Source organism: Phalacrocorax carbo, chromosome 2, assembly GCF_963921805.1.
Source record: "Phalacrocorax carbo chromosome 2, bPhaCar2.1, whole genome shotgun sequence".
NCBI lineage: Eukaryota > Metazoa > Chordata > Aves > Suliformes > Phalacrocoracidae > Phalacrocorax > Phalacrocorax carbo.
In genome coordinates, this window is record NC_087514.1 from 2,742,683 (window position 1) to 2,767,224 (window position 24,542).

The 24,542-nt window shown below is 42.8% G+C and overlaps 1 protein-coding gene across 4 annotated transcripts in view; it reads right to left on the reverse strand.

Annotated features, from left to right (window-relative positions):
* ADGRB1 (adhesion G protein-coupled receptor B1) overlaps positions 1 to 24,542 on the reverse strand; it is a 287,480-nt gene that overhangs the window by 18,070 nt on the left and 244,868 nt on the right. The window contains exons 24-29 of one of the 4 annotated variants that reach the window (XM_064441994.1): positions 23,198 to 23,283; positions 17,763 to 17,861; positions 9,585 to 9,756; positions 7,637 to 7,732; positions 4,920 to 4,959; positions 167 to 846 (exon numbers count right to left, since the gene is read on the reverse strand). In XM_064441994.1, coding sequence (XP_064298064.1) covers positions 167 to 846; positions 4,920 to 4,959; positions 7,637 to 7,732; positions 9,585 to 9,756; positions 17,763 to 17,861; positions 23,198 to 23,283 — 1,173 coding nt within the window. Of the gene's footprint in view, positions 1 to 166; positions 847 to 4,904; positions 4,960 to 7,636; positions 7,733 to 9,584; positions 9,757 to 17,762; positions 17,862 to 23,197; positions 23,284 to 24,542 lie in introns of all 4 variants that reach the window. The other 3 variants (XM_064441993.1, XM_064441996.1, XM_064441995.1) reach the window with 3 other exon arrangements.

Consider the following 24,542-nt stretch of genomic DNA (forward strand, 5'->3'; position numbering starts at 1 on the left):
CAAAATGGTAACACATGCCAGTGATCCCCCATGATCATATAATACTGGCACTGCATGGTGGGTTGCATTTGGCCTAAGGTGCTTCTCTTGAAACACCTGGTGCGGCCAGTGTTGAAAGCAGGGCATCATTCTGATCTGAGAACAAGACAGTAATTCACACGCTTACCTCCAAGGAGCTCATGGAAAGGGTGGAGACAGTCTCGCTCTTAGACACCACACCCGAGTTCCCTGAGTCTCCTGTGTCACACAGGCTGTTGGGAATCTGTGTCTCGTTGGAGATATTTTGTGGAGCCAGCTGCTGCTGTTGCTGTATCATGGGGGAACCTTGTACCTCACTGCATGTCATGGTTACAGGCTCCCGTGGAGGACTCTTGACAACAAATCCTGGGTCAGTAGCCATACTGAGGTGGATGAGCCGTGTCTGGGGCATCTGGTCAATATTGATGCTGTATTTGCTCTCGTCTTTGGGCGGTTTGGCCCGTAAGGTAGACGTGTTTGTAGGCAGAATGACATAGCTGGTGTCCAGTGTTTGCTCTTGCGCCCGGGAGAGTTCTGAGTCCAACTTCTTGAATATATCCCCATCACAGATGTAGATGGACTTAGGTGGCTGGTTCTTGTCCTTCTTCAGAGTGAGACTGTGATTGCTGAACTCGTTCAGGTTGATGGCCCCCAGGTAGTGCGGTGAGCCCTGGAGATGCATCTTGGAGACATTGGCTGGAAGACTGTTAAAGTTTGATGACCCCTTCTGGTGATTGAGTTTCAATTTCTCTTCATCTGGTAGTGACGGACGCTTCAGTGTTCCTGTGATGGTTGATGTCCTGCAGGTGGTGATGTCTTTATTCAGCACTAGGGAGACAGACAAGTATCCTTAGCACCTCACCTAAGTTTTTGTTAATACATCAATACACCTTTCACAGTCACACCATGCTAGCATGTTCCCTTGGGCCTCTCAGAAAGAGGCTATGGTGGCAGAACAGTGTTTTATACTGGGGTTTTTGTGGTTTTGTTTGGTTTTGTGTTTTTTTTTTTTCTTTATATACATATATATCTCCAGGATGGTGAAGGCAAAGCTAAAGCTAAGGAGGAAAAAAAAAATATCTCATTTTGAAAGAATCCTTTACACTGCAAATTTCCCAACACAATCATGGTGAAAACTCAAAACTAGGCCATCACATGTTATCACATCAATTACAGTATCTTGAAAAGCAAATACATGTCTATATATTTAGCAAATGTAGCGTGTACATATAATACATATTATTAGCCTATAAAAGAGTAGGTTTTTTTAAAATAAGAGGTTGCTTTCATATAAAAATTATTTTAATTCAGAAAATAGCTGAAATGCAGCTTTATCAATGATGTCAAATCTAAGTTTTTTGTTTGTTTGTTTTAAATTCGCCAAACTGCTTCAGGATGATCTTTTTGCAAGAAGAGTTTCAGTGTCAATAAATCAGTACTTTGAAACACGCCGTATTTTGTTATAAATTTCTAACTGCTATCCAAAAAGCTTACATTCTAGTAATCATGCCAAGCCCTTGTGAGAGCTAATTATTTAGTGTTTCTCAATTTCCCTTGAGGAAAGAAAAGAGTGCCGTGACTATTCCTTGATAGGAGAGGAAAACCTTAAACTGAGGATGAGGTGAACATGCCAATTAGGAGCTCTGAAAAGGACACACAGACACTCATTCCCACACAACACTGCCCACAACAAGACATCTGTCCCTTTTCTAGGCATAAGAATCTATTGCTTATTTGATTTCGGGCTGCAACAAAGGCCTTAGGAAGATAATGACACTGGCCATGATGTTCCCAGGTATGGAGATCACAGACTGTGGGGCAGGGGCAAAGCGGTGCAGGACTGAAGGCTACTTACCCTTTATTTAAGCACAGGAAAGGAGAAATAAATGCATGTTCTCCTTTCACCCATCTCAGAAGTTAAAAAAAACAAAGGTCCTTTAACATACAAGTCTTACGAGGAGCGGCTGAGGGAGCTGGGGGGGTTTAGCCTGCAGAAGAGGAGGCTGAGGGGAGCCCTTCTCGCTCTCTGCAGCTGACTGAAAGGAGATTGTAGCGAGGTGGATGTTGGTGTCCTTTCCCAGGTCACTAGCGATAGGATGAGAGCAAACGGGGTCAAGCTGCTTCAGGGGAGGTTTAGATTGGATATTAGGAAAAATGTCTTTCCTGCAAGAGTGGTCAGGCACTGGAACAGGCTGCCCAGAGAGGTGGGGGAGTCACCATCCCTGGGGGAGTTCAAAAAACTTGTAGATGTGGTGCTTCGGGACATGGTTTAGGAGGCCTGGGGGTGCTGGGTTGACAGTTGGACTCGATGATCTTAGAGGTCTGCTCCACCTGGGACAGAGGCAAGACATGACATAGGCATCCCATGGAACTGAGAACACACTCATTTTTCTACCAACTCATAGTGGGATCAATGGGTGGTAGAAGAGCAAAGATCCCCTCTAAGACTACAGAGCAGGCAAGGCAGGATAACGAGACCAAGTAGAATAAAAGATCTTTTAAAAAGCTTTGAAAGCTGAACACACTGGCTGTAACTATGACAGCCACGGTCATCTTGATATTGCTAGAAGACACGCTAGGATAAATCAGAGCATTCCAGTGCATTCATAGCATACGCTGTGGGAAGATGTGACTGAAGTCAAATCCTTCACTTGGGAGCGTCAGTAAGATTTATTGATTCAGGCTCTTCTCCATGCTGACATCAGCTGCTGAAGGTACGTTTGGAGAGGTTTGCACTTGACAATGTCCAAGCATGGAGCGGAGTGAGCTTTCAACATTGAGCCATGGACCCAATCCTACCAATGAATCTAAGTGAGGAGGTTATGAGCAGTATCAGACATAGCTCCAATCTGTCATAACATGCGAGCTGGTGCCTCCAGGAGAAATGATGGCCAGAAACCAATGAACAGATTTCTATTTTTTATTAATCAAAAGCAGAATGCTTAGCATGGTGCACCATATAGAAAGTTCTCTGAAATGTGGATTATTATTAACTGCTTAGGTTGGTGTAGACTAACAGCATTTTATTAGAAGAGGAATATATCTTCAGGTAGACAAATTTTATAGCTGTATATTGGCAAAGTAAAGGAAGCCTAGGGTGTTAGCAAGCTTCTGATCCAGGGTCTTCTGCCCTGAAGTCATGTGAAACCAATCAGCTCCTTCCTTTCCTCTGGGAAGCTCGATTTGAGAGCAAGAAACTCAGTAGCAGATCCAGAAAGACTCTTTTATTGCAGGAGTTCAGGGTCTGGCTTGGTTTCCAGCAGAAGGTGGGCTGCTGGCTGTATAGCTGGTTGTGTGTGCCAACACCCAGCCTGGATCATGTTCACTGAGCGTGCGTTCAAGTCAGACCTGGTCTCACATGCATGTTTATGGCGTATGATTTTATGGAACTGAGGTCTTGAGTGTCAAAAAGGAAGAAAGAAGACAAATGAGGAGAGGGAGACAGCTAGAAATTAGATTAGAGAGTGTGAGACAGAGAAACAGAAAGAAAAAAATGGACAGACCCTGAAAAGAGATAAATGGACAGAAAGAGACCATGAAATAAGATATCACAGGGCTAAGTGAGATAAATATACTGTGACTGTGATAAGCATGGGGAGAGGGAGTGAGGCAGAGAGAAGGACAGGAAAAGATAAATAAGATATAGATAGATATTAGATAGATAAATGATAGTGACAATGACAGACAATACACAGAAACACAGTGACAGAGATAAATGGTGACAGAGATAGAAATACATAAATAACAGGTACGGCAAGACAGACAACAGAGGACAGAGATAAATAAGTGATTGCAAGATATAGAGAAAGAGATGAATTATAGATAAATATATTAGAAGCAGATAAATAAATGATAGATTAGATAAAGAAAAAGATAAATGAAAGGGACGGTTAGATGTGCATAGAAAGAGAGAAGGAAGGAGGAAAACAGAAAGAAAAAAGGGGAGGAGAGAAAGAAAGGGGGAAAGTGACAAAAAAAGAGAGAGAGAAGTTTTCCATGATGGTAACAACACACAGTATGTCCTTGGCTAGGGGAGATCCTGGTTTGGAAGATGTGAATTATATGCAAGTGCCAACCAAGCTAGTATTTCTTTTGCTTGGAAGAGGGGAGAATAAATAAAAGCCTAAATATCTACAAAGGGTAAGAAATAAAACCCAGCCAAATGGTCAGGCATGCCAGGTCCAGGAGAGGATGAAACCTGCAGAGATGAACAGGTAGCAAAGGAGAATCCAGACAGCACAGACACCCCCAGGGGAATAACAGAAAAGATAGTTATTGGGGAAAGGGACTATCAACTCATGCAGATCTTCAGGATCATAATGAATGTGTGTGACTGAACACACAGCAGAAAGGTGCAGGCAAAAGAGGAGAGACTGCCCCACCTATGTACAGGCATACACCCATACATACAGGCAGCTTACAACCGCACTGGAAGTGTGCATGGAGCCAGGTGGAGCCGTGGGGAGGCTCTCCAGATTCCAGACCTTCTCAAATACACCTCTTCTGACCACAGAGCTGTCTGAGGTTGGTGTGACCCCCTTGGGTAGGGGTTGCTAAAGCAAAGAAGGATCACAGTAGGAAGAGATGGATCCAATCCTTTCTTCCTTGATACTCTTCTCTGCCACCGTGTTACACGGACCATAGGTGAGAAATAATAACTCAGGGGCAAGGCTTAATCTTAGTTAAAGACCAAGAGAGCTTTGGGGAAATAGGATAAGCAAAACAAACTAGAGAATTAGGGATGTTGCTTGCTTTTGGTCAGGGTTGAGAGTAAGGGCAGTCCACGCAAGTACATGCAAGCCACTAAGACACACACAAATAAAACAGAAAGGAAAAAAAAAATGGCCTAGTTCAATCCCCAAACCAGGTCACTTGTTGATTCTCACCTGTGATGTGCTCACCTGATCTACAAGCCATATCCACATCCTTCTCAAAATCGGTCTGAAAAACAGAGAACACAGAGGACATGGTCAAAAGGAGGTGGTGGGGGAGAGAAAGCCATCTGGAACATGCAAAATCCCACTTTTATTAGTGAGGCAGACACAACCATTGCCAGGAGAGTGGAGGGGAGACATTTTGCTTGGGCTTTGAAACATGGGAAACAAATCACTTTTTTCCACTTGTGGCTTTTGAACAGCAGGCAGTGGTAAAGCTGTAACATTGCTTTTCAACCGGATTCATCTGCTCACCCATACACTAATTCCTGGGCTGCCAAATTAAAATATCTCCCTGGAACATGTTTACGTACATTTCTGAAAAACAGGGGACAGGTTCCTGGCCTGATCTGCCTTGGATATATCACCCCACACTTAGTCTAAGTGGGTTCCCTTCCAGTCCTTAAAAAGATCTGGGGATGCCACTGAAAACCCTCCATACCCACTGGGCTTTCTTGTGATCTATCACCAAGTCACGTAAAGTGGAAACAAGTCTCCGCTTCTGAAACTCTTTGCGTATAAAATCAATGGTCCTTGTAGGCACAAAGGCTGAATAACTTTTTCAAGTGGTCTGTACAGCCAAACAAAACTCCTTTCTTCTCCCAGTATGAGTTAATCCCTTTCCCAAAGCTTTTAGCAGATAATGTCTTAAAGAACTGGATACACTGAGTCACAGTGGGTCTTGCGTTTTCATGGAGTAATGGAAAAGCCACAGATTAGCAAAAGGTAGAAGAGTTCACTCTTTATTTCTAGTATCATTTCAGAAAGAAGACACTTAATATAATTTTATCAATGTGATTAAATGCATTCCAGTTTAATACTGAGAGTGTGAAAAAAAATCCCCATCCCCCTGGGATAAACAATTCAATATTAGCCAGTTGAGATCCAAGAGTTTTTGAAGAGCTGGCTGAGGAATCATCTCAACCTTCATGATGCTACTTTCTTAGTAAATTATCTGGGATATCAAATAAATCTGAAAAGAATAGAAGAGAAATAAGACTGAACTAACTTTTAAATGGGCAAATGGGATGACACAGAAAAATATAATCTCATTTTCATGATAGGAGTTCCAGAAAAATGTAACTGAGCAGCCTGTACTAGTCCTACTGATAAATAAGTAAAATATAGGTTTATATTTAACACCAGTAAACAAGATTTTGTGGAAAACAGTTCTATTCATCTAAGCTTCTTTTCACTTGCTGGGCAGATTTGGAGATTACTGGAAAAGGTAATGGCAAAAATGTCATCCTGCAAAGCTTTTGATTTCTTTGGTTATTTTACAACTCAGTCACTATAAAATAACATTGTACCCCTCTAAAAATATCAGTGAGGAGTCATCATTCGTGTCTAGATTCCAGAGCTTTTTGTGTCTGAATGTGAAGAAACTGATTGTAAGGTCTCTACTTCTCAACACATCCATCAACAGTGAAGAAGTAAATGTACTCTCTTCGCTAAAAAACTTGTAGCTGACACAGAATTTTGCAAGGTGGTTGATAATGAACGAAAACAGGGAGCTATACAGAGAGACAAAAATCTGAAACCTCAGAATAGAGGGCTTGAGATGGAGACAGTAGAATAACAAACATAGCATACACATTTTTAAAGGATGGTGAAAGTCTGAAGGACATGTGGAAAAGGGTTATATAAATAATTTGAAGGCAAATGTCTTACAGAAGGAGAAAAAAGCGCAGTGTGTTAGCTTATTGAAAGGAAGACTGAGGCTGGATATGTTTATGGTGTCTATTATTGAAGAAGTGAAAGTACTAGGCATGCAAGGGGCTTTCTAATTACCCATAGATAGGCATAGCAAGAACCTGTCTGAAAATAACACTATGCATTTAAATTAAAAATGAGGCCCCTCTTTTCAATAAATACATATGAACTGCAGTAGAATTATACATATCTTGTTGTCTTGACTTAAAGATTTAACTGTTTGAAATGAGACCTTGTACCTAAGCACAAGCTCTTTAGCTTAGCACAGGAGTGACTGGAAACAAACACCGTGGGTTATGATATAGGTCTAATATTAACTGGACATTTTTGGATCTTGCGATTGTCCTGATGTCCTTACCCCAGCCTCAGAAATCAAATACCTCTTATATCATCTACATCATAACACTGAAGCAGTTGCAAGATGATTCTACATAGCTTGTTCTTCTGTGGCCTTATCTAGACTGTTCGTAAAGGACTTACACAACAGGACCAAGGTTTACACTGCTTAAGCTATACTCCCAGTGAAACAATGTAAACAAGTGAGCTTCCGAGAGAAACAAATCCTTTTGAAACAACATCTTAATAATAATGATGCAACACACTGTGATTAAAACAGTATTAAACTACTGCCTCCCAGCTCCAGCTAGGACAAGGCAGCATATTGGGGATGAAAAGGTCTGGAAGACCTGGGAGATATATTTTAGCTTTGCATTTTCTGGGAAAGAAAGGGTCTCACCAATTTGTCTGCAAAACCTGGGGTGTAAGTTTGAACCCCTTAATATCATAATGAAAAGAAACCGGATTTGTGTCAAAGAGGCGATCCTAAGTGCTATGCTTGTTCAAGCGCAGGTTTAAAGGAAAAAGAATGACAATTGCAAAATCTATGATGGACAGAGCCCTTTCTTGATCGGTTATGAGTTAAAAATGCCCATAGGTCCCTTAATAATAGACTAGGTGGTAGTTTTCCCTACCATTAGCTGAGCGTGTCCATTCTGAAACGACCCCCCTGAGTCTCCATTGCCCTCTTCCTGACGATCTACTACTCGGCACTTCACGGCATCCTGGACCTGCAGGAACAAATGGATTTGCAAAAGTCAGAGTCAGACAGGGATACGAAACCATATTAAATTCTGCTGAAGAGGAGAAAAGAAATAAAAACCTTGGTAGATTGAAAGAACATGGATCTACTTTAGTAGCATTCAGGTATACATTTCAAATTGTTTATACGATACATATCTCACATATTAACAGAGCAACTCAAAGGTCTTAGAGGTATTCTGAGTCACTGTGTTGGTCACTTCTAGTTACTCGATTTATATAATCAAGAATAAAAATATCTTCTATTTTGCATCTTGTATGCTTACAATGGATGTTATTGCATAAATCATTATATCAGGGTCTGCAATGTCTGTTTATGATCCTATATTGGCTGTAATATGTATATGATCCAAAGCTCACTGAAATCTATGGAAAAAAAATGCTAGTGACAGCAATGGGAGTTAAATGCAGGCCCATATTCATAATGCAATTAGTCGAAGGAGTCTCAGCCAAGCCAGTGGTGTAATTCTATTGATTTCATTGGCCTGACATAAGAAATTAATCTGTTTTACTTAATTTAAAGGAGCTGTAAGAAGATAAAATGAATATTGAAAAAAAAACCACCTTCCTGTCTCTGTTATTAATAGTCTATCTACCCAGTAGGATGAAAAGAATAAAAGAAACATAAAAGATTCGCCCTTTTCTTTCCTGATACAATTCACCATTTTAAATCTCCACAGGGAGGCTGGAGAGAATTTACTCAATTTCCTTGCTTGATTATTGCTAGATTTACTTTCTGGCTTGAACGTCTAAGCACTAATGCCAATGCACAATCATTCGGTAAATCTCGGTGCAAGTTGGCCCTCTTGAAATCAAACAAATTATTTTTCTTAATATTCCATTTTTGGAGATGGGGTGTAAACATTCTGGTAATACTAATTTTGGTGTTAAATGAACAAAACCTGACATGTTAGCTAACCTAATACTATCCCCCACGTTCCGCTCTGCAGTGCACTCAGCACGACAACCATTGATTCATCCCTCCTTCCTTCTGACTGATACTGTCATGGCCATTTTTGTGGTCACTGTCTACACAAAGGCAAAAGTTCATTGGATTAAAGAAGCTACCAGTCTGACTGGATATTTTTCAGATGTTTTCTATGGGAATTCTGTTGGTTACATAAAAGAGAATGACTCGTTCAAAAGAAGACAGCCCTGCACCTGGGTCGGGCAGCCCCCCAATATCAATACAGGCTGGGGGATGGAGGGATTGAGAGCAGCCCTGCGGAGAAGGACTTGGGGGTGCTGATGGATGAAAAGCTGGACATGAGCCAACAGTGTGTGCTTGCAGCCCAGAAGGCAAATAGTATCCTGGGCTGCATCAAAAGAAGTGTGGCCAGCAGGGCGAGGGAGGGGATTCTGCCCCTCTGCTCCACTCTGGTGAGACCCCACCTGCAGGGCTGCGTCCAGCTCTGGAGCCTTCAGCACAGGAAGGACATGGACCTGTTGGAGAAGACAAGGCTGCAGGGAGACCTTATTGCGGCTTTTCAGTACTTAAAGGGGGACTTTAAGTGAGATGGGGGCAACCTCTTTAGCAAGGCCTGTTGTGACAGGACAAGGGGTGATGGTTTTAAACTAAAGGAGGGTAGATTTAGACTGGATATAAGGAAAAAAATTTTTACAATGAGGGTGGTGAAACACTGGCCCAGGTTGCCCAGGGAGATGGTCGATGCCTCATCCCTGGAAACATTCCAGGCCAGGCTGGACGGGGCTCTGAGCAACCTGATCTAGTGGAAGATGTCCCTGCTCACTGCAGGGGGGTTGGACTAGATGACCTCTAAAGGTCCCTTCCAACCTAAACAACTCTATGATTCATCTCACCTCCCGCCTTAGGATGCAATGGACCATAACGATGACAAAGCCCTCCAACGAGTCAAAGACGGCAAAAAGGATCTGGAAGAGTGCTGACCGCCGATCTGTGATTGCCAGAACTGCAGACATCCAGGTGAGAGCCAGGAGAGGTAGGACCACACAGGAGCTCCAAAGGGATGCCCTGTCAAGGGAGAGGAAAAGAGAATTCAGCTCCACTTCAGCCTCACCTGCTTCCACGTGGGTTGCTAATTCAGCCTCCTGATCCCATGGGGCTTCAGAAGACTTCTTCTGCAATTGAATACTTGTGCTAGATGTCTTCTGAGCCCCTGTCACAGGGAAGCAGGAAGATGCTTTGCACACTCACGCTACCAAAACAGGTGACACACGTTTCTACAGGAGGGACTACTTTTCAATGGTGCAATCATGCATAAAACTTGAGGTGGGGAGGAAGGATGCAGATACCTCACTCCCCCTTTCACACCCTTCCCATTCTATGTCACTAGTCCACAACGATGGTATTTCCCAAGGAGGGGAGACAAAATACAATCACTGTAGGTTGCCAAAGCGAAGGGGAACAGTTGCAGCAGAGACTGGTTTGTCACGATGGCTGTCGGTACTTGGGTTACAGACACTTGGACTTCCACAGCACATGGAAGACACCAACACCGGGGACATGTGTCACGGTTTCAAGTGACTAAAACGGACAAGCCTAGAGCTGATGTGGAGACTGATATTTTGCTGTTGCTCCCTTACTCTACAGCTGACAGTCCCTACAACACTACATCAATGAATATCAGGAGAGCTGATACCTGACCCAATTTTTCTGTGAACAGAAAATTTTGTGCTTCCTTGTGTGACCTCCCCAGCTGCATGTGTTAAAAAAATTACAGTTGTTTCTATATTTAGCAATTATTGTAAGTAAGTTTACAGTTGGGTGTACATTCTAGGTTAAAATAACTTAAAATTCAAGCCACTTCTTAATTCACAAGCCAGAAACCTGGATAAAACAGTTTTCTGTAATGCAAGTACTGCCCCATGAACCTCCACTTTATCTATAAATGATGGCTCCAGAAATGGGAAAGCTGCTCATGGACTATTTAGACATTCAGCTCTCTGACCAAAAAGGGTCCCAAGCAATTTTAACAGCTTACTAGGGAGATTTTAAGCTGCCAGTCATCCTATATATTTGGCAGCATTGGTGCACCAAGAGTACCAGGAGAATTTCTCTGTGGGCTTTTATTTAACAGATAAGAGTAGACCTATGCACAGGCTGAATAACAAGTTGAGCTTCAAGATTTTTCTGCATTGAAAACCTCAACCTATACGCTAACAAACAAATACAGGCACGACAATAAATTACAGGACAGATATCATGACACGCGTTTTACAGTACTTACATGGGGCTTGCTTACCATTTTTGGGTATATGATCAAGTTTTTAATAATGTTTACTTGCTGGTTATCCAGGTACCGCTCTCACAGACCTCAGTGAGAGTTTTACCTGAACAAAGCTGGAGCTTGGACATCAGGATGTAACGCCCTGGCTTCAGTTAAGAGTTTTTCAAGGATTGTTACATCAGTTCTGCTGTAATGACCACATACTGAAGTGACAGGTTATTTTTATAGGCATAATGATACTCTGATTGCAAATATTTCTACAACCTGTCCAGGCTCAGCGGTGTTCCTTAGTGGTGTTTATTAAGCAATGCAATTTACCTAAGGGAGCAGGTAAATGGAATATACTTTTTTTCTTGTTTTCCAATTAAAACAAGTATTATGAGACTTGGTAAGGGCCATGACATAATCAGATAACTTCTAACTTTATACAGGATGACAAACTGAATGATCTTTAATGTCAAATATAAACTATAATTTCAGAGTATTATTTAAAAAAAAAAAAAGCAGCAGCCAGACAGCCCTCAACCAAGCAACACCTAAACAGAATTTTTTATTCCACTTCTCCCTCAGCCCTCTGAAATCTGCCTCATTATACTGAAATCCCTCTTTGCTATCATTTGCAGTAATGCATTAATAAAACTGGCCAAGCAGTAAGTGCAGAGAAAAAACCAGACAGGCTGAAGAGCCAAATGGAAAGATAAGACTTTCTCCATAACATGCCACTCTAGATGTGTCTGCCATGCAAGTATGAGCAAGCACAACATGCCTGATGCGTGGCTTGGTAGATGAAGTCATTCCAATAGCAACTTGCAATTGTGATTGCTGGAAACCAGCAAAGTCAAGAGAGGCTGCTAGAAAAGGTCTGTACCAGTCAACTCTGCTTCCTAGGATTATCTGGTCTCCCAGCATACTCTTAACACACACATATGTGTATGCTGTTACCACCAACATGCAAACAAGAAACCTGGCAACCACATCTGAGAATGAATCTGACCTCTAAGTACGGGTCTGAACCAGCCATCTAAATTTGGATGGGGTTTCCATTCTTGAAAAGAACTGCAACATCAGACTGACAATGATTTGGATCTGGGTCCAAGATTTAGGTGTGGATTTGGGGTTGTAAGGGATGCTGCTGAGGAGGTAAATTATGTTTCTCTTTAGCAAGTAGATTTCAATCCACTGGCTTCAAAACCTGATTAAAAATAATATGCGGGCACCCTGCTTCAGCAAGGCACCGCTTGAGTTTATTTGTTATCCAGAGCACAGATGTAATGATCCGTAACCGCAGTGGGCTCCCTTCAGAGCTCCTGCTGTCTTCACACTGGACTCAGTGAGTCCTTCCTGGCCCCTTGCTCTGTGTATGGACAAACTATTCAACTTTCTTCTGAGTTGAGACATCCTGATTCCCTTCACTATTGCTCCCAACATAAGCAACCTTAAATCACCACTTAAATCTCTGTCCTTCCAATTCAGATGATGAACGTCACATATTCAGCTGGAGTAAATCAGGGTTTTCCCAACTGAGTTGTGCTGACTTATACGAGCTAAGAGTATGGCATTTCTGCTCTCTTCATGATTCACCCTGCAGGTGTCTTCTCAACAATATTCATCCCTTACAAACATTATGGAAATGTTGCTTGACACTTAACACATAATCTTTATTCTCCGGCAGCAGATGGCAACAGGTCATAGGAATGTAACTTACTCTAATTTCACTTTTCAGACCTTTGCTTAGTTTTTGAAAAATTAAATTCAAAAAAAAGTTCAATTTTTTTTTAAAAAGAATCATATCAAGACTGAAATTTCAGAAGAAAACTCAGGGGAAGATAAGCGGGTTTCCAGTGACATTACCCTTAATTCTACTTGCTGTGAGCTGAATTCATAGCAGAACTCATCCTTCTGCCACCTTTCCATCTGTCCCTTTTTTTGGAGGTACTACGCATCCTTAAAAGGTTCCTGAATAACTTATAAGACTTAAGAAACTTCATGTTATGGTGCCACATGATGTGAAATGATTTGTTATATAACGACATTGTGATTACCTAATGACTCTTCATTATGGATTATCCATGATCAATGAATCCAGGATTTTTATTGCTTGAGACAAAGGAATTAGCTGGCAGGTCCTTTTATTTGCCCCACACACGGCAGCACTCATGACGAGTGACAGCGATATCAAGGGAAGACCATTACACCGCACTGTGGAAGCGTGGTGCTGGTCGTATGTAAGGACCATGACATGATGATGTTACCCAGCAGTAGGGCTGCAGTGTCACGTTGTTCCTCCCCACCACACCACGCTACTGCTGCATTGCAGAGGAAGGGCGTTACTTTGGGATATGGCAATGCCACCGCACAGTGCAACCAAATATGATTACAATGACATGTGACAACATGGCCACAAGATATCATTGTCCACAGCTTCATCTAGCATGGCAAAGACTTAGCCTTATGAAAGCACATGGTAGACCCAGCTCCGGCAACAGCAGATGATGGCCTTTACTCAAAATGTCAAAAACTAGCTGACAAAGCTAAAACTAGCTGGCTTGAACAAAGTGGTTTTGGTCTTTAGCTAGCTGGCAGCCCTGAGAGACTTCATCTTCGCAAAAGAAGCAGGGCAACATGATGGCAGCACTTAGAGGATAGCAATGGAAAGAGACAAAAAATGGGTTTGGAGCCAAAGATCTACGTGAAAAAAGATTAAGAGGTCTGCACCCTGACAAAAGGCAAAGGGGACACATGGTAGGTGCCAACAAAGATGTAAAGGGCTTTTATAAAGAGGCAAGTGATCAATTCTTCTCATTAGTCAACACCAACAAGGCAGCCAGTACCATAAGCTAAAGAAGCAGCAGAAGGAAAAATAACTCTATTATTCAGAAAGCGGCTCCTGGAGAGGAGCTCTGAAAAGGGAGGTGGTAGGTGGACTCAACACGTAAGACAGCGGATGGCTCCTTACGTGCTGCACAGAGTGCTACATGCTGCCCCACTATTCTGATGAGTGTGCTGTTCCTGCATCACAGCAGTTCTGCTACAGGAAAACTACAGGAAAATTACTTTATTCATTCTCTCATGCTTTATCCCTCCTTTAATTTGTATTACTCCTAAAAGCAAGAGCGTTGCCCCAATTTTAGGGACAGTTTCAGAGAAACTCCTTTTAATTTAGTCCCCATATAAAACCAAGATAGAAAACCTGTCACTAGAAAAAGGGGACACTGTGCATGTTCTTCCCATGCACAGGCAACACAGAAACGCAAGAGATTATATCTATTTTCTCCAAAAGATGATTCTTACCTCAGTTGCTGTAATCTGAACCATACAACTAGGGGATCAGGAAATCAAATGCTTCTAAATGAGACAGGCAGCTAATGAGGTAGCTGTGGGCAGACTGCTTGATTATTCGCCCCTAGTAAGGGAAGCTGTTCTTTGACAGTCCAAGCAAGGACGACCAGGGCCCAAGTAATATCCCCTGGTAAGGATACAATTTCAAATTCCTTGAACTATGAGAACAACACTCTCCTGAGGAACAGTATCCTTCACAAAACCAGCCATGCATGGAAATATCGATGCACATTAGTCCTGGAACTACAGAAAATCTGACATCTAAGACTTCCTGAAATGACTCTGAGCCAAGAAAAAGAGCAAATCCCTTAGATGGGAGATTTGACACATGAGTTTCTGATGACGTAAGAGGGATGATGCATGAGATGGGTCATGAGGACTCCCTGACATTCACTTTTGGGTGGGTTGCCTGCAAGAAGAATACACTGTGCCAGGGCCTTAGTCTTGGGCCAGTATCTTCCCTATGGCCAGAACGTGACAGTCCATATTTGCAATGAACTGCCTGGCAGGAATTCCTTCCTTCCTTCCTTCCTTCCTTCCTTCCTTCCTTCCTTCCTTCCTTCCTTCCTTCCTTCCTTCCTTCCTTCCTTCCTTCCTTCCTTCCTTCCTTCCTTCCTTCCTTCCTTCCTTCCTTCCTTCCTTCCTTCCTTCCTTCCTTCCTTCCTTCCTTCCTTCCTTCCTTCCTTCCTTCCTTCCTTCCTTCCTTCCTTCCTTCCTTCCTTCCTTCCTTCCATCCATCCATCCAATAGCAATCCCTGGTATCAGCAGTGGATGCTCTCAGTCACAGCCAGTGCAAAGAAATGGCATGCCCTTCAGATATTTTCTCCTTGTCTCAGAGAACAATTTTTCACAGGTAGCAAAGACAAATTAATTATGAGGCAGTATTTCACAGGCTGAGGCTACCCTACAGGCAGCAATAAAAGGAAGGAAATGTGGGAACAGAGGTCTTCTAATGGCAAAATATGCCCAGCACCTTCTCCAGAACAAGCTAAGGGAAGGGTTTTTTTAACTCACACCTGTCAAGTCCAGCTAAACCTTAAGAGGTCAGAGACATACAAAGGTTTCCTTTTTGTAATTTCCCAAGTCAAGAAATAGCACAATTTCCAGTGCATATTTTTCACTTCCATCATGATTACTCTCTGCTCTCTCATCTGTGGGTTACCATGTTCCCTCAGTTACACATCACCTTCTCTGACCCGTTCTCTCTTAGACACAGACATTACCATAGAGTTGCTCAAAATGTCTATGATTTCCAAAAACCAAGAAAAATGGACAAAAGGATCTATCTCTTCATGCCATGCTATCCCAGAAACAAGCCTCTGAAACCTACAGGAGGTAAACTGGAGAGAGCATGAGCAAACCCAGCAGGAACATCCTTGATGTGCTCTCTACCAAACAGCTATGGCTAATTCCAGGTCAGAGGGGAGCCCGGAATCCTCACAGCATCTGATTTATATTGCAAGACTTCGAAACTGAATGGCAAATCTGGTCCAAGGTCTGGGATGAAGGCCAGCAGAATGGTAGCAGTGGCATGAAGCATAATCAGGGCTTTGCCTTATTGACAACCTTGTTTACAATAGATTTGGAGGAAGAAAAACAGAAGCAGTTCAGCTGCAGAATGAAGTGGATGATAAAGGTAGATGAGGGCTGGGTGAACTAATTAGTGTATTACTCAGTGTTCCCTTTGCAAGGACAAGAGCACAGGATACTTCAGGACAAGCAACAAAACCAGTACTGGAATTTATCATCTAAGGTATTCTATCTGCTGAGAAACAAAGACAGATCATCTTAAAATAGCCCTCCGATTTCTATCAAACCACTTAAATTAGAAACTCAGGATAAGTCGGAGATCTGGATTTCATATCCCCTTTTTTTTTCTGATTTGAAGATGAATCAGAATATGTGATTTATGACAGACTTATGTCAGACAATACGGGAGAAGTATTTGAGAGTGTTTTACTTTTTAAATTAATTTACTGTGAACTGAACGCCTCTCCTGTTTAACAGTCTAATTTATTAATAGTGAAATTTCTGCCAGTTTCGCATTTCTCTGCAGTCGCAGGAATCCGAAATGCAGTGAGCCGTTCATTCCAGACTTGTGGTATGCGTGTCTGGACCAATGCCATCTCACCATCTCAGCCGGGCAATGTTGCAAAAGGTAAGGAAACTACTTCAGCAGTGAAAAATAAATGAGATTTTGTTCAGTTTTTGCATCTCATAGACATGGCTGGCTCGTAATAGAGCTGATTGTGTGCTCCCTTTTTCTAACGACAATTGGTTTTCAGAAATGTCCATTTTTCCCTAAACTCTTTTGCATTTTATATAAATGGCTCAGTTTTCAGAAAAAAAGGAGGAAATCTTGTGTTTTGAATTTCTTTTCTATTTCTACATTTTGGGATTTGGTACTCAGCTGCCTATTTTTGTTTAGATTAATTAAAGGTAGGAGTTTTCCAATTGCAGGTGTCTAGATCTGAGACTGTTTCACACTTTTTACATATATTACTTTAGACATCAAAACCAAAATATAGCATCACTTAGAAATTATGTAGAGGATAATAACATTTCAAAAAGGGAAGGAAGAAAGACAAACCTTCCCTTGTTGCTCTCCCTCCTACCTTAACCTTTGGAAAAAAAGCCAACTATATAAATAGCAACATTTTCTCCAGCAGAAAAAGGTCTGGCATTTTTTTGTGGTTTTTTTTGTTTGTTTGGTTGGGGTTTTTTTGTTGTTCTTTACTAACTTCAGTGGCACCTAAGAAGAGATTTAACAGCATTTGACTTTTGTTACTCAGAGCTATGGAATGGTTTAAGATTTTGAGAACTAATTGCAAGTGCTTTTAGGGGTCCAAAAGAGGCAGTCAACACTTATCAGATCAGAACTGCAGCCTTACAAGGTATTAAACTTAACTCTAGCCTTTTATAAGAGAAAAACTCACTTAGAAGTGATTCACTAACTCACATCATACTCAATGCTCCACAGCCTCTGGAGTAAAAATATCAAGCACATCAAGCTTAAGTGTGACGAAGCTGGAGTTTGAGGACCCTGTCTATCATCAAAATTAATGGGAACCAAATCTTTAAGTCTGTAACTCCAAGAACTAAATTAAATTGGGTCATTAAACATATACCCAGCTTCCAACAAATGAAGAGTCCCTTTGTCTTCCATGGGCTGCTCACATGCTTAAATCTAGGCATGTCATAAAATGCTTTGCAGGACCCAGCCCATCAGCTTTTGCTCCAGGAATGTTGCAGGAGCCCTACACTACTCACGGCCCACAGAATGAGGTCAGGGAGAGTTGGGGATGTGGGGAGGTGGGCAGGGACATGGGGAGAGAAAACAAACAAGGGCTGGTGAGTGCAGGGAAATGAAAGAGGGAAATAAAATAAATTAAAAAAAATAAGAGAAAGTGGAAAGAAAGAAAGAAAAGAAGTTGAAATTAGAGGAACTAACATGGCATTACTGGTGGCTGTGGCCGAAACTTCAGCAGAAGAAACTACTCCACACTTGGAACATTTGAGCGTCATGCCGTAAAGGGGCACTGCCATCTGACTGCAATTAAAACCAAAAGACTGAAACAAAACAAAACACTTTGCTTGTGAACACAAACGTAGAAAGGAAAGGGAAAGAGAAGCCGAAAGAACAAAAGAAAGGAAGAAAGAAGAAAGGGAACCAACCAACCATACCCAGTTTGAAAAGAGAAATGAAAGACAGGCAGGAATAAAACTCTCTCATCTGTACCACTCCAGATGCGGGAAATGGGGAAAATGCACAATTCAGAGACGTGTTGGTGCCGCTGGAGAGGGTGGAACTGTGTTGGTGAATGTTTTGCCAGATTCGGGGTGCCTGGCACCCATGGAAGAGAAACCAGTACTACTCTCCCAGTCTCCATCTCCTTTTGGTTTGTTTTTGAGAAATTGCTCTTTTCCCTCCTGGCCTTTTTGCTCCAAAACAAAAAAGGTGGCAGGGTTGTACAGTAGAAGGCAAGAAGTAGGGCTGTGGGGACCGTGTCCGCTTAACTGCTTTCCTAAAGCAATGCAAAGGATAAGTCATATATTTTCTCCACTGGCCCTCGTGGGTTAATCCTCGCCTTGGTGGGGATACCCACACGGCAGCTGACAGTGCCAGGAGACAGGCCACTCTTTGGTTGCTTAATCTGTGATGAAGGACATGCAAATGGGACTGTTTATGTCCTGGAAGTTAAGCATGAGGTTGGGTGTTTTGTAAGGCTATCAACCTGCCCTGAAGGGAGCCAGCCTGGCTGACTACTTTTGAGACATTTCTTCTCTCAGATCTTGTTTTGGAGCTCAAAACATCTTTGGGATGAACCCTGAGACTTATTCACATTGGTTGCTCCCACTTTTTCTGGATGGGATCAACCAGAGAACCAGGCCATTGTGGGCTGCTGGTGTAAGGGACTGCAGGGATCTGCTACAGGGCACGTTCTCATGACTTTTAGAAGCTGATGTGCGTGAACCCATCTAGCTGACAAGCCAGCTCTTATTCAGGATCCCAGAAGCCACATTAGCTTGGCGTTGGCCCTGTTTCTGAATGCACTAGCTTGTATGCACTCTCTGATTTGCACAGATAGACATCCACATGAGATCAGGCTTAGAACATGTGCAGGAGTCTGCAAAACATCCCACAGACCTACATGCAGCGCCTGATATCAGAGAAAGCATGAAGATCACTGCCAAGGGACAGTAGGTCTGTCATTCTTGGGTGATGGCAGTGAATCCGGTGAGGGGTGATGTTTGCAGGCACCAAACGTCGGGGTTTCATAACACTACCCTGCCTGGGAGAGGGATTAGGAAACTTGACAGATTTTTTTCTTAACTTTTATGGCTTTGTGTTCAGTCTCATTGCAAAAACAACATCCCCATGAACACCAACACAGCGTTACCAGTGGTCCTAGTGGCCCACTTTCAAGTGGGTATTGATTGGTCTTTTAAGTAGTTACAGTGACATAAGCCATTCGTCCCTTCCAGAACAACAGGTAAGGTACCCCACAGAAACTTTAAGCCTTCAGACACAGAGAAAATTAGCTCCTGTGTCAATAGATACATATCTTCCAGGAAGGATGGCGTAAATCCAGTGAGCACAATGGTTGAACCAAAGATAAAGCGGGTCTTGAGAGGCATTAAGTGCATGACCCTTAAAAACAGACAGCTTATCCCCAGATCTATAAGCCACAAAGAACAGATAAGCAGAGAGACAGAGAGAGGCAGAGATAGGCAGCAAAAAGAAAGTAGATTGATTTGAGGAATTTGATGGAAAACTATACCAGAAAAAACATGAATGACACTGAATCACAAAGAACTGGCCAAAAGACCACTATAACACACAACTGTAACTGCTGTTGGGTGTATTTATGCAGAAAGTTGTAAGCAGTAGGCACAGATGTGGATACATTTATATTCTGATTTGTTCTTGTTTGGGGGCACGAGGTTGTTAATATATTGAATTTCCGTAGTAGGTTTATATTGGTGCCTGTATGTACGAAAGGGTAGCTAATGAAATAATCACAGTGAATGATGCATTCATTTAATTTAGCTTTTTCTGCTTCCTAAATACCCACAAACAGCTCATGGACTCATCTGGTATGTTCACTGGAGCCTGGACTTTGCTACCTTTTATTGAACAGTGCTTTTACACCACGCATGGCCCAAAGAGCAGGAGCACTGCTTCCAACATGACACATTCCCAGATGAAGGGCAATCTGAATCTGTTCCTATTTTAATGTAGTTATTATCTTTCCAATTACTTTCTCCTCTATGCACTGACAATCCAGCCCCATTACACCCTGCCAGGACAGTCGCGCAGAGAATATTTCACACAAGGTATTGGGGCAAACTTTCTCAAGTCCTCTCTATAATCAACAGAGAGATAAAAGAAGTAAAAGCCCTCTAAGGGGTAAGCTGGAACAACTAAACAAGGCTCCTGTCTCTCTCCAGTAGTTACAGAGGACGCCTAGGGAGATTAAACTCAGCAGGCTAAAATTAGCCTTTGTGAATATACCCTATAGTCTCATTCTTCTTCCCTGGCTGCGTGAGCACACAAATGCTTCTGGAATAAATGCTGGCTGAATAAATTTAAAATTCATTTCAAAGTCTCTTGCTTCTGACATTAAAACATTCGTTTTTAGTAGCATTGCCATCAATAGAGCTCTAACTGTCGGTGCAGCTGACCGCTAACGGAGACCGTTCTGCTGGGAGACGCTTGGTTTTCTCCCATGCCCGGACAGGAGCTGGGGCAGTTGTGTGCATTTCTTCAGCTCTCCAGGTAATCACACCCAACTATCTACAGCCTGGTTTTGTGATATATCTATAAAGATATTGCCATTAGAAAGTCATTGTTTTCTGACAGATGTGACAACAGTAATCATAGCAATTTCCTCTGCTAAGTATAGGGCAAAACCTATCATATCTCTGGTATTATTTCACAGGAACTGTTAGCACTGATTTATTTGTGCCAACCGATCTGCGGTATGTGTGCTGGGCTCCTCTTAGTGTTCAACAGGGCTTTTTTTTTCCTCTATTCGTTTTTTTTTTCCCCTTATGTTTTTGCATAACTGAACCATACTTCTTGCCTCTGCTAAAGGAAACAGAACGTTTCTTTATACCATCTCCTCAGATCCAAACATCTCCGAGGCCGTTACTCATTCTGATTATCTTCAGATCTACCTTCCAACACGGTTCCCAAGCCCAGGCCAGAAGCGGCTAGCTAAAGGGAATGGGCACCAGAGCTCTCAAAAGTGCTTCCGCACTCTCAGCGGCTGCACTTCGAAAGTAAAACAAAATCATTGAGCACAGAGAAGGCTTAAAAGTGCTGCACACACACACACGGACACGAAAGAGGGGGGAAAAAAGAGAAAAGAAAGAAAAAACAAAGAACATCAGAAATATGACTTTTTCTTCTTTTTGCTTTGTAGGTTTTGTTTTCGAAGTACAACTATGAATGTGATCAATAACCAGCTGCTGTGTATTAAATAAGGTCATTCTGTATGCAGTTTAGATTGGAGAGGGAGAGGCTGAGAGACAGTAGCCTGCTCTGTTAATCCAATCAACCATTTATTTCAGTGCTGACTTTCAAGTGCAATTATCTTGCTACAGACTCTGCCTGCAGTTTGGGTATTTTCTTGAGTTCTCTCTTTGTAAAGAAGGCATCATCCAGAATAAAGCACTTGCTTGTTAGCAGCTGTTTTAAGCAATGCACCAAGGTCAGTTCTTCGAGTACCTGTTCAACCGCACAGCAGCTGATACCTCTGATCATCCAAACATGCTTAAGTCTCCTCTTATTATCACGACCATGGAACTGCTCCAGCATCGAGATTCCCCTCCTCGCTGAGCTGAGGGACCACGCCACTTGGCCATGTCAACACTGCTAATGAAACATGAACTGGTTCCTGTGCTTCTCCCCTGGCTGGATAAGAGCTTGCTTTTACCCTCAGTGTTGCTGCCATCGCTCAATTAAAAACCACTTCCACCAGAACTACTCAATAGTGCAATGACAGGAATATTAAACCTCCCCCCCCCCGTACATTCTGCCTGTATCCTCTGAGACCCAGTTTTAGAGCCCAAGGCTTTTGTAGCACTGCAGTGGATAAAGCAGCTTGGACTCTCTGTGCAGCCTGGGAGTGCAGCAAACGAGGCGCCAGGTACCCATGCTCCCTCCGTTTCATAGATAGGGTATATTTTGTGTCTTCTCCACCAGCCTCCTAAGGTCTCAGGCTCTGCCTGTAGCCATGGTGCAGAGGCACCAGAACACCCCTTGCTCTCCATGCCTCTTTGTAAACAACGTCTTCCTTCAAAAATACGACTGTTATCCACAGCGATAAATCAAATGCCATCGATGGACAAGTGAGACCACACAACGCTGTCTTTCCTAGCAGCAGGTAAGGAGATAGTTTCTCTGACTGCAACAGCAAGCCAATAAGGCAGTGGATAATAACATACTAACATCAGCAGCCAGGCCGACACGTCCGTGTGATTTGTCTCAGAGTGTCAGTGTGCCATTTCTGTCCTTTGCTTGGAGTGTGGCACAGCTCAGGGATAAAGTCTGAGCAGGCTACAAACTCGTTTCCAGAAACAAAGATGAAGGGGGGTCTCATGCTGCTGGAGCCAAAGACAAAACAGCCATTGCCAACAGAGTTTAGAAGTATCCCAACAGAGAGCCCTGCACGGTAGCTGCCGTCCCAGCCAACCCCTAGTGAGATTAGGGGGATAAGAACTGTGGAGTCAGCTCTTCAGTTTATACTACAAAGAAAACCAGGCTTCAGGGATGGAGGTTGGGGTGGTGGCTGTGGAGAAGATAAAGAACATCAGGTGGCATCAGAAATTTTTCTTGCAGAAGAGGTATCTTTACTTACCAGCCCTCCCCTTTACGCATCTATCCATCTACTGAGCTGTTCACTGCTAGACCTCCAAAGATCCTTTCCTTAAAAGTATCACATACCTTTGCTGTCCCTCAGCTGCCTGCCAGCCATTAGACATGACTTCTCTGTTACCCAGCCACACTTAGCAATGGTAAGTCCCTCTCCGATCCAGCTGCTGTCTCTTAGTGAGAAGAGTCACTTTGCTCTCCCTAATCTTCGGGAGGATACATCAGCCTGGGCTGAGGCCATTTTAACAAAGAGATGAACTTCTAACCTTCCTCCATAGTAACACAGTGCTGCTTCTTGGATCTTTTGTCTCTGCTGCTCTGAATGACAAGGCAGAGAGATGAAACCCACTGGATTTTTTTTTTTTTCTTTCATTTTGTTTAAATCTGGTTTTGCTTTTTGTTTGCATCTCCGATCTCTCGGTGCATTCCTTGCCTGGTTATTGATCACAGCCTTGGGTGTTTTTATCTTTTTTTGTTCTTTACTTAGATGTATTGATAAGGCATACCCTGCCCGTTCCTTCAGTTTCTTATCTGTTATTCCATCTTTGGATACAAGTTTGTTAAAAACCAGAATGCCAATAACCATGTTCACCTGTTGAAAGAGAAACAACACACAGTTTTGTTCTCAAGTGGGTCAGGTCAAACTTGATATCACAGAAAGAAAAAACCCAATATTTGGCAAGATAAGTCCTTCCCGTTTCTCCCGAAGCCAGGTAGCACAGTCACACTTCTGCAGGCCACCACCCCTTCGGTCCCCTCCCCACCTCCCCTGGCCATGCATCAGTGAGCTCAGGAGAGCAGAATGCAGCTGGCAGCAGATTGGAGAGGTGTCCATGAATGAGGACAAGACTTTGAAGTGCTCAGATTTCTGCAGGGCTCTTTGAAGCCCAATGAATGCTTGACGTCTAGCAAGGCAAACTCCAGGCACAAGAACAATTTTTCAGGGTAATACAAATAGAAAGTGGCCAGTACAGGGGAGAGCAGTGGGTTGATGCTGGCTACTTCCAAAAGTGCCTTCTGGAGTCTGTGCTACCAAAGCTGCAGCATTAAAAGGACGGGGTGGGGAGGTGCAGACAGCTTGTCATAGTTCATGTTTGGTGCATCAGCACCGCTGCTTTCAAAATAAGAGGTGGAGGGACAGTGGAGCAAGTAGAAAGATCAGCCACTATGGTGGAGTGTCTTGGGAGATACTGCAGATGGCACAGGACATAGATTAGCTGTCTAGTAATTTCCAAAAATATCCGTGGGCAGGACAACTGCATGCAGTTCTTTGCTTTGTTAGGGTGAGAGCATGGACGTTTATCAATCAGGTATAAATATTCATAGTGAAATACAGGCTGTACATAGCCAAGGTCTTGCAAAGTGACCCTAAACTCCTCACCGCCTCTTTCAGACTGCATTCCCTGCTGCCAACTGTATCTGTTTTACAAACCTCATCCAAACCTCAGCCACTGCTGAATGTGAACACATTAGTGACATAAGCATGACCCTCTTCATGGAAGCACAGCAGTGATGGTGGAAAAAAGCGACACTCTCCAGGTTTTGCTGTCAGTGAAACATCTGGTGTTGGTAGAACGATATGCTAGATGCTCTTTTGCATGTGGGGCTTGCAAGAAAATATTTAAGGCCAAATTCAGAGTTGTGCAGCATTATGTGTTAGCTGAGACCCTTGGTGAGTTTAATAAACCCTTGAGAGGTGGCCCTAAGAGGCACTTAATTCAACAAGGCCAAAGGAAGGGAGATACCTGCTCACACCAAGCCTCCATCTAATTGCCTAAATCACTCTCAAGAATGAGCAGCCTTTCTGAGTTTGTATTGCTGGTTTCAGCAGGACACGACCCAGCTCAATGT